The sequence below is a fragment of the Tachyglossus aculeatus genome, chromosome 18 (assembly GCF_015852505.1).
Source record: "Tachyglossus aculeatus isolate mTacAcu1 chromosome 18, mTacAcu1.pri, whole genome shotgun sequence".
Lineage (NCBI taxonomy): Eukaryota > Metazoa > Chordata > Mammalia > Monotremata > Tachyglossidae > Tachyglossus > Tachyglossus aculeatus.
This window is the reverse complement of record NC_052083.1, coordinates 40,202,398-40,212,316: the sequence shown is the minus strand read 5'-3', so window position 1 is coordinate 40,212,316 and position 9,919 is coordinate 40,202,398. Positions and strand designations below refer to the sequence as shown.

Here is a 9,919-nt window from a genome sequence, read left to right as displayed (position 1 = left end):
CCCGGGCAAGGCGCGCCTGCCCGCCGAGGGCCCGGCCCGGAGCCGCGGGGCCTGCCCGGGGGCCGAGGAGCCGCTGACCCCCCGCTGACCCCCCCCCGATGACCCCCCGCCCTCGGCCCGGGGTCTTCGGGCCCGCGGCCTCGCCGGCAGCCGGTCCTGGCCGCCGGAGGTCACCGGCGCAAACGGCCTTCTGGGGCCCGGCTCCCGGAGGGCGGCCGCTCCCCTCCCCGCACCTTCGCCCCGGTTTTTCCGGGGACCCCGCAGCCCCCAGACCCAATTCCCCGGAGCTCCTCCGCGCCCAGGCCCGGGTGGTGTCTCCAACGGGAGGTGTGGGTGCAGCCCCGGTTCTGGGGCGCCCCCGGGGGACCCCCACTCCCTTCCCCTCCAATCTGCAAGCCCCTCTCCCGGTTCCCAGGACCCCCGCCCGCCCCCCAGGACCTACCTCCCGTGGAAACGATCCCCAGCGAGGTCTCGGCTCTGCCCCCTCGCCTGTCCGCCTTGCGGATCTTCCCCTTCACCCGCCCCCACCGGGGACCCTTTTCCCTCACTCTGCGGTAGACGTTGAGTCCCCTCCGATCGCAGAATCGCTGGGTTTCTGCGGGATGGGCAAGGCGTGGAGTCGGGAGGAGAGGAAAAACCTACAGCCTATAGAGCCGAGCCGACCCTATTTTTTTTTCATATTTGAGAAGAACGGCATCCGAAGAAGCATTTCTGATTTCATCCCTCTTCACCGATGCCGCGTTGGGGTGGCAATCTTCCCTACGTTCCCTCTAGCTTTCCAATTTTCTATTTATTAGTGTTCCCACCCTCATCCCTGGAAATTATTTATTCCCTCCGTTAGTCCCCTTCAGCAGCAGCAGAAGCAGCAGCAGCGTCGGCACTGCAGAAATCAGGCAGCCAAAGGAAGTACAACGCTTTTCTTTTTAGCCGCGCTCAGGGGTGTCTCATGCGACTATTATTATAATTATACGTTTGTAAAATCGGGGAATGTGCTTTCCTAGTTCTTAGCGAGGACGGAACCCCTCACTTTTAAACATCTTCGGTTAACGTGTCCTTTCGAAAAGACAGATTGATGCAGGGATTTTTCATGACGAGTTAAATCCTAACAGCTAAAGTAAAGCCTCCGTCCCTATTTGGTACCCCCACCGACGCGAAAACAGATCACTTGAAAAAAAATGTAGCATTTTTTCTTAACTTCATAACCTTGTGGCTTCCTTTAGATTACAGCTGCCGTTTGCCTTTACAATTTCTAAGAATGGGCACTTGTTTTTTTGGGGTTTTTTTTTTTTTGGAGGGGGTGAGGTTGATGAACATCTTACTTGCTGACTAAAGTTTGCCATTAAAAGACATTTTAGCAAAGTCAACTCAACTTTATAAATTCAGAAACTGGCTTCATGCCCTGCGCAAACCGATACTGTAAAAGGAATTTAGTTGAATTATTGAAAATAAGGTTCTTCTGGTTCAAAAATACTCCGCTTACACCGGCCCCATAGCTAACTTTTCGGCTCTCTTTTAAAAACGAAAGAGAGTTTCATTTGCTGCTGTGGTGGTGGTGGTGGTACTGCTTGCCCTACAAATCCACACTCCACTCAGGGTCTGCCTTTGTGGACACTCCAAACTGGACATATGTTTAGTTTAATTTCAAGTAGCTGATTGAAGCAAATGACCCCACCGACGGGGCTGGCGCCTCGTTGCTCTGAACGCGGGCGAAGTCCGTTTGGGTGAGAGGGAAACGTCTCTGATCCAAAGCCTCTTCCTGGTCAGGGATTAGGGCGATTATTAATAGCCGCATCGTCCAAACAGTCGCCTTCTTATTGACCGTCTGCTGCCCCTTCCTCCCGTGGAGGGGACCGGCTTCGCCCGAAGTCCTAAATGGTTTCTAGTCAATTCTCTGACGGGATGAATCGTGACAGCTTTGTGGAGGGACAAGGGGGAAGAGGAAGGAGTAGGGAAAGGGAGAGTAAATTCGTGAATCAATTGTTTTCCCCATAAAATCTCATCACGGTTCTAGGAGGGAGACGAGAACTTAACTCGCATTATTAACCTAGAATTTGATCAGAATGAAAGAGACCAATAAGCTAGTCAGGACTTGGAACACTTTCGCGAATTTGATGCTTTTATCTTTTTCAAATAAAAGAAAGGATTGATATTTATCCAAAAACCTTACCTGAAAAAAAAAGTATGTGTTGGACTCTGAAAACGCTTATCATGAATAAAGTGTCATTTTTAGGTTTTTGCATATTCGACTTATCTTTCCGTGGCTGTTAAAATTAATTACGTATGAAACGTCCAAGATGTGTAATTTGCGACAGGGATGTTTATTGCTAAACTTGTTTCAAGCAAACGACATCTGTAAAGCGCTTTAAGACTTGATAATTTAGGATTTTAATGGTAAAGGAAAGAGAAACCGGCAGCTTCTACCTTTGGGAAATAACATCTCTTTTAAAGTACATTTCATTTTCGTAGGGCCTGGCTAAGTGTAACTCATTTTTAAACAGTCAGACGGTAGACAAGGATAACAGTTTAAAAGAACTTGCCTAGGTAGTGGCTTAAAATGGCCTTTCCAGCTAAAATAGACGGTTTCTAAGCGATGGATTTATCGAGTCGTCCTTGAACTACAGAAACTGCCTAGGAAGAAAAAGAGAAAAAGCAGATTGCTGGTATACACTCTCTCTCTCTCTCTCTTTCTCTCACAAACACAACACCCTCCGCAATGGTTCTAATTTTGGGGAAGAGATACGAGGCCTTTTTTCAACGTTCTCGCAGAGGCCACCCCGGTTAAACGTGTTAGAGATCATGTCAGCGGCGGAAGTGGGAAGAAAGAAAAGAACATATTGAAGAAAAGACTCTCAAGTCAAAAAACAAAAACCCCAAAAATTCAATTGAGAGAGATATCCAGACTGATCACATCGAACACTTGGTCAGGTAGCCAGCTGCGGGTCGTAGGATGGCACGGGGGCGGGGGGCTCACATCACAAACCTTTTTTATTCGCCATTGAAAAAGGATTTTTAATCAGGCCTCACCCGAAGGAGGGCGGTGGGCACTCACGCATTTAAAAAAGACACTCGCCCGGGAGAGGTGGAGATGGGCGAAAATTCTAAGGCCCACACTCAAAGTGAAACCCTGAGCGATTTGAGCGGCCACATTACGCCTCTGAGGGTTTTTGCTGGTGAATTTGGTGTCAATCGATCAATCAATCGTATTTGTTGAGCGCTTACTGTGTGCAGAGCACTGTACTAAGCGCTTGGGAAGTACAAGTTGGCAACATATAGAGACGGTCCCTACCCAACAGTGGGCTCACAGTCTAAAAGAATTATCACTTGAACATATTCACACGGCCGACAGGCAAACAAACAGAACAACTCCAACGCTGCAGGGCCGGAATCCGCGACTGTCGAGAGTGAAGCAGAGGTGGAGAGGTGGGGAGGAGATGCTTTGGGCGTGAGGAGCTCTCCGGGTGGCGATGGCCGTGGCCGGCCGGGGGTCCGGGGTGGCTAGCCCCCGCCGCTGGCCGGCCGGGGGTCCCGTCCCGGGGGGCAGAGGGAGAGGCAGAGGGGGGCGGGCGGTCAGTCCCTGGTCACTGTCCGGGCTTGGCGGTGGCTTCCATGAACGTGACCACATCGCTGCGGCGGTAGAGGCGGGCCAGGTCGCAGGCGGTGTCGCCGTGGCGGTTGCGGTGGCCCACCTTGCTGGCCGTGTGGTCGAGCAGGAAGCGGACGACGGGCAGGTGTCCCTCGCGGGCGGCCAGGTGCAGGGGCAGGTTGCCGTCGCGGTCCTCCACGTTGACATCGGCGCGGAACTCCAGCAGCGTCTGCAGGGTGTCCAGGTAGCCCGCCCGGGCCGCGTCGTGCAGGGCCGCGAAGCCCGTCCCGTCCTTCAGGTCCGGGTCCGCGCCGCCCAGCAGCAGCAGGCGGGCGATCGCCGGGTTGCCCAGACGCATCACCTGCGGGGGGGGGGGGGGGGGACACGGCATCAGGCAGAGACTCCTCACCCTGGGCTTCAAGGCTGTCCATCCATCCCCTCGCCCCCTCCTACCTCACCTCCCTTCTCTCCTTCTCCAGCCCAGCCCGCACCCTCCGCCGCTAATCTCCTCACCGTACCTCGTTCTCGCCTGTCCCGCCATCGACCCCCGGCCCACGTCATCCCCCGGGCCTGGAATGGCCTCCCTCTGTCCATCCGCCAAGCTAGCTCTCTTCCTCCCTTCAAGGCCCTGCTGAGAGCTCACCTCCTCCAGAAGGCCTTCCCAGACTAAGCCCCTTCCTTCCTCTCCCCCTCATCCCCCTCTCCATCCCCCCCATCTTACCTCCTTCCCTTCCCCACAGCACCTGTATATATGTTTGTACATATTTATTACTCTATTTATTTATTTCACTTGTACATATCTATTCTATCTATTTTATTTTGTTAGTATGTTTGGTTTTGTCTCCCCCTTTTAGACTGTGAGCCCACTGTTGGGTAGGGACTGTCTCTATATGTTGCCAATTTGTACTTCCCAAGTGTTTAGTACAGTGCTCTGCACACAGTAAGCGCTCAATAAATACGATTGATGATGATGACACGGCGGGACAGCGGGTGGGCGGGTCGCCCACGGCTACCCACCCACGGCTGCCCACCCACGGCTGCCCACGGCCCTGGGGGCGGGAGGAGCGGGCAGGCCCGCGCCCAAGGGGCAGCGGCCTGGCTTGGTGGAGGACAGCTTGGCCTTGGGAGGCGGCTGGACCTGGAATTCATTCATTCAATCGCACTTATTGAGCGCTCACTGTGTGCCGAACACCGTACTGAGCGCTTGGAAAGGACAATCGAATCCCGGCTCCGCCACTTGCCCGCTCGGTGACCTTGGGCAAGCCGCTTCACTTTTCTGGGCCTCGGTGACCTGGGGATGAAGACTGTGAGCCCCCACCCCCATGGGACAACCTGATTAGCTTCTATCGACCCCGGCGCTTAGAACAGTGCTTGGCACCTAGCAAGCGCTTAACAAATACCAGAATGATTATTATTCTCTTCGTTTCAGCTACCTCATCTGTAAAATGGAGATTAAGAGTGTGAGCTCCCCGTGAGAAAACCTGATTACCTATCTACCAGAGTGCTTGGCACATAGTAAGCGCTTAGCAAATACCATTATTATTATTATTATTAGGGTTAAGACTGTGAGCCCCCCGTGGGACAACCTGATCACCTTGTAACCTCCCCAGTGCTTAAAACAGTGCTTTGCACATAGTAAGCGCTTAATAAATGCCATCATCATCATCATCATTAGGGGGGTCAGGCCAGGGATTGTCTTTTTTTACTGCTGTATTGTACTTTCCCAAGCGCTTAGTACAGTGCTCGACACACAGTATGCGCTCAGTAAATAGGATTGATTGATTGAGACCGCGCCCCCCCCCAAAAAAAAACTCGCCCCCCGAAGAGAGACACCCCCCCCACCCCGAGACAACTTGTTCGGGGGTCGCGGAACACCGTCCCTCAAGAAGACAGTCGGGGCCCGGACCGACCCAGGCTTCACCGAACAGCACGGTGGAGAATAAGATTCACAAACATTTCCAAATGATTAAAGGTCGGGAAACCGGCTTTCCGAAAATCACCCCCCGAAGGTAATGGGGAACACTCTGAATTTGGAGACAGTCAGAAAGAAGATCGAGCTGTCTTTTATTTCTGAGAATCCACACTTTGGGTAGTGCACCTTCCGCTACAGATACGGAGGAGACTGGTAATTCTGAAACGGGACTCTTTCAACACATCTTACTCTGAAACCGCTAGTTGGGAGATCAAATTCGAGATACCAATTTGGGAACGGGCGTATCGATTAAGAAAAAAAAAAACCCTGGATTTCTCCTGAAACTCTTAATCGGTTGTGTGTGTGTGTGTGTGTGTGTGTGTGTGTGTGTGTGCTAACCACAATAAAGCCATGCTTCAAAATATCCTCACAAACGATTGTAAAATGCACTTGTACTTTTATTTTTCCTGGACCAAAAGCTTTATATTAATTAGCATATAGAATTGATAAGTTAGAAACGCTTATCCTTTTTGTTGGAAGAGGGCCTGAACTATCCCGACTGCTTCAGCTAAGCACAATGCATTTCTCCATTTCTAATGGATTTTAAAATTCTATTTCCATGGAATTCGTGTTCAGCTTGGGGATTGCTGGGGTGAACCCTGTTCCCCGCCGGTCCTTTAAAAGATTTTAAAAAGAAACAGGTAGGTGCTTGCCCCGCCACGCCCCACCCTTTTCTCTTTAAAACGGTGCCGGTGTTTTTCAGAGTTCTCAATAACCACCTGCTTTTGCGAAGGGACCATTTTAAAAAGCAAAACATCACCTTAACATATGCTTCTAATTCTTCTGTATCCCGATCAATTGTTTCAATCTTTTGTAGTTTATGTCCCATAAAAATATTCCTCACTTCCCTTCCGTTAGAAATTTTTCTTAAGACCTTCCTCATGGAAAAGGTGACTTGTCAGATAGTAATTTTCTCTCCCCCCGCCAAAAAAAAAATTAAAAGCTGCCAACTTTCACAGAAATAGGCCGAAAAAAATTTATCTTGTTCGTTTTCAGTAGATTTCACTGGGATTTAAGGCCTACATAAAATGCTTCTCACGATCTGAATTTTAGGAGGTGTTCTAACTGTTATTGCATCATACAGACATAAATACAGACCCATGAAAGAGGAAAACATGTTTCTATTTCACTGAGCTACGAAAATGTCAGCATCTGCAGTAAGTTAATCACACTAGTGTTCATTCACCTTATTAGCTATGTTTTAAATTCATTTAGAGGCAAATGAAGGATTTCCATTTACCTCTGAAAAACCACCAAACTGGAGTTACAAATTCCAAATTAATTACTTAGGACAATATTCGGGAGAAATGTGAAATATTATGGACCTGCTAGGTGAAATAGTCATGATATTAACAAGGTTTTCGGCTAGATTTTTTTTCCACCCTTTGGCTCAGGATCGTGAGTTACTTAGACCCCTCTAAAGGTTAGTGGTGGAGCTTTTAAAACGCAGTTCATTAAAACAACACTTCAGAGGCATTAAAAAAATAGCGCTACAAACACCGGTGGCCTCGGCTGGGTTCTAAGATTGGGTAAGAGGCAGAAAAGACGGGGAAAGGGGAACAAAAGGAGACAGAACCAAGATGGGTCCGAGAACATGTGGCAGAATCAATCCCCAGCTGAGGCCTGCAATATTAACTCCACTCGCCTAAGCAGCGCACGGGCTCCCCAGCCCACACTGGGAAAGGAAAAGGACGCCACAAATTAAGGTTAAGTAAACGTAATTGTGCAAAGAAACGCGTCTTCCTTTCTCTTCCAGCAAATACTAGTAATATTGGAAACTGTTTTGATAGAAAGTTCTTTCTTGAGCTGTCGCCACCCACAACGTGTTTCAAGATTACACATACCGAAAATAAACATAACCTCCCCCCTTCGGTCTTTGTTGTGGTTCGCTCATTTAGCTAGGATTCGGCCACTACGGTAGAAAATGGGCATCTGAAGCTCGGTTCGATCGGCACTGTTCATCTGATCAGGGTGGGAGGCTGGGGGGAGGGAGGGGGAAGGATCCCAAGAGGGATTCACGGTGGATTTTTGCAGCCCGCTATTTCCTGCGATGCCACCGACCGTATTCAGAGGACAAATACCCACCGGCCCCTTTTCCCTCCGCAATTTAGATCGAGCCTGCTTGAGTTTGCAAGAGGAATTTTCCTCATCTGTCCCGGTTGGGGGGTGGACTGATTCGCCACCCCTTCTTCCCCTCAAGCTGACGGAGGGAAGGCATGAAAAGGATCGATTTTTTTCGCCCCCCACCCTCGTCCGTTCACCTGAGCTGCCCAGGGCTTTAAGGTACCACCCTGAAGGAGGACGGTCCTTTGCGAATTTAACCATATAGACGTTATGGTCACTCTCCCTCCCGGTTCGCATTTCTCCAATAAAACCCTCCAGAAGCACGGGGCGAGGCGAAGTTTCCGAAACGGGGGTGGGCGGTGGGCTTCCCGGGAGCCGGGGCATCCGAAAGGTGCCCGGCCGTCTGATCAATCAATCAATCAATCGTATTTATTGAGCGCTTACTATGTGTGATGCCCCTTCCCCAAAGGGGGTCTTGGTGGGGGGGGGGGGCGGCCCTGGCAAACCCCCTTCCATCAAGGTACAACATCTCACGGTTGGACGTGTTCCAACTGCGACCTCTAAATCCTGGAAATTAGGGGGGACCGCGGTTTGGAACCCCAGATTGCCGAAGGGACTGGGAAAAGTGGCCTCTTTTTTTCTTTATTATTTCGCTTTCCTCGTCCAGCGGCTAAACTGGGGGAAGGCGCCCGACCCCCGGATCTCCGCTCCCGGCTTCCAAGGCAGGAAAGTTCGACTGCGAAGGAAAAGGATCGCCTTTCCCGAACGCCACCGTCGAGAAAACCGAATTTAAAGCCAATTATTGAAGGCGGGGGGGGGGGTGACAGAGGTGTGAATCCGTGTGGGGAGGGGGAACGCTCGGAAGACGACAAAAAACCACTAATCGCCGTCTGTTTACTCGCAGTAATCATCATCAGAACGAGTTCGCCCAGGCGTTTAAGGACCCGGGCCCGAGGCCACGGCCGGAGCCGTTTCTCCCTGGGACGATTTTAACCTGCCCAGCTCCTCCGTCCCGGGGAAGGTCCCGGTTTTGACGGGTTTATTTAAAAGTACGTCATTTGGGGGGGGGGGGGAGCCGGGAGCCGCTGGAAGGTCTAAAATATGGCAACCAGCAAAAGGAATTTGGCTGAGCCCGGTTGGGGTGCCCCCCACCCTCCCCCTCCCCTCCCACCGCCCCCTCCCCGGCCCCCCGACCACCAACCTGCAGCGCCGTCCTGCCGAATCCATTCTGGGCATTGACGTTGACATTGGTTTGCAACAGATGAGTGAGCCGCTCCAAGTCTCCCCTGGCCGCCGCGGTGGCCAGCTCGTTCCCCTGGGGCTCGGCCATCCTTCAGGGTCCTGGCGGGCAAGAGAGATGAGAGTCAGTCCTTTTTTTTCCCCCGACCCCCTGTCTCCCCCCTCCCTGGCTCCTAACCGGGCTGCATGATGGCATCGGCGGCTGACCCAAGGACTGGGATGGTTAATCTCCTGGAGTAGAGGTGGTAGTAAATACTCGTAAAAAACGCCCTGCCAAGAGCCCGCCCCTCGGCTGACACACGTGATGGCTCAGCCATTGGAGGGAGGCTCGGCCCCTGCCTCGGTTTAACCCTGTTTGGAGGCCGGGATGGCTCCGAGGGAGAAGGCCCGAGGCTGGAGCCTCGTCTGGCCCCGGCCGGGCCTTCCCTTAGGACCCTAGAGCCCCCTCCCCACCCCTCCGGAAAGGCTCAAAAATCCACCCACCGGTCACTTGCCTCTCATCAGCCATAGCTGGAGGGCCGAGGCTCGGGAGGGACAGGGGAGGTGTCCGCGGCCGGACTCCCACCGGGCCCTGTCGCTTTTTCCTCGGCGCCGAGCTCGCCTCCTCCGGGAAGGACGCCTGGCTTGCTGCTGCTGCTGCTTCTCTCGCCGCATGGGGCCGCCGGGGCTCGGGGAAGCGGGCGATGCGGCAGCCGGAGCCCCCTCCCCCGCGCTGACAGCTCCGGCCTCCTCTCCCTGCCCCCTTTTTCTCCTTTATAGCACAAACAATCGCTGCTTCTGCTGCGGCGGCCGCTGCTGCTGCTGCTGCTGCGGGGCCGGCTTCTTCTGTTTCTTTTTTTTTTTTCCAACCTCATCAGCTTTTTTTGAAAAGAAAAAAAATTGAGCGCTTTTTGAGTTGAAAAACCCGCCCCCATTTTAACGGCAGGGTTTTAAGGAGGCTCCGCCGAGTTGCGGAGCCAGCGCTGGGAAGCACCGCCCCGTCCCGCCTCCTCTGTCCCTCATCACCGCCCCCTGCTGGACGCCACGCCCCCTCTCTCCCGCCCCCTGCTGGACGCCCCGCC

At 52.6% G+C, this 9,919-nt stretch overlaps 1 protein-coding gene across 3 annotated transcripts; it reads right to left on the bottom strand.

Annotated features, from left to right (window-relative positions):
- Nucleotides 1-2,299: 2,299 nt before the first annotated feature.
- On the bottom strand, nt 2,300-9,595 carry CDKN2C (cyclin dependent kinase inhibitor 2C). Of its 3 annotated transcripts, none has more exons than XM_038760687.1 (3): nt 9,342-9,595; nt 8,821-8,960; nt 2,300-3,944 (listed from the first exon to the last, which is right to left on the bottom strand). In XM_038760687.1, exons 2-3 carry the CDS (start codon nt 8,947-8,949, stop codon nt 3,579-3,581), a joined length of 495 nt encoding a protein of 164 aa, XP_038616615.1. In that variant the 5' UTR covers nt 8,950-8,960; nt 9,342-9,595; the 3' UTR covers nt 2,300-3,578. The 3 variants fall into 3 exon arrangements, with proteins under 3 accessions (XP_038616615.1, XP_038616614.1, XP_038616616.1); XM_038760686.1 differs by lacking the exon at nt 9,342-9,595 and adding an exon at nt 9,037-9,084; XM_038760688.1 differs by lacking the exon at nt 9,342-9,595 and adding an exon at nt 9,066-9,075.
- Between the last annotated feature and the right edge of the window lie 324 nt (nt 9,596-9,919).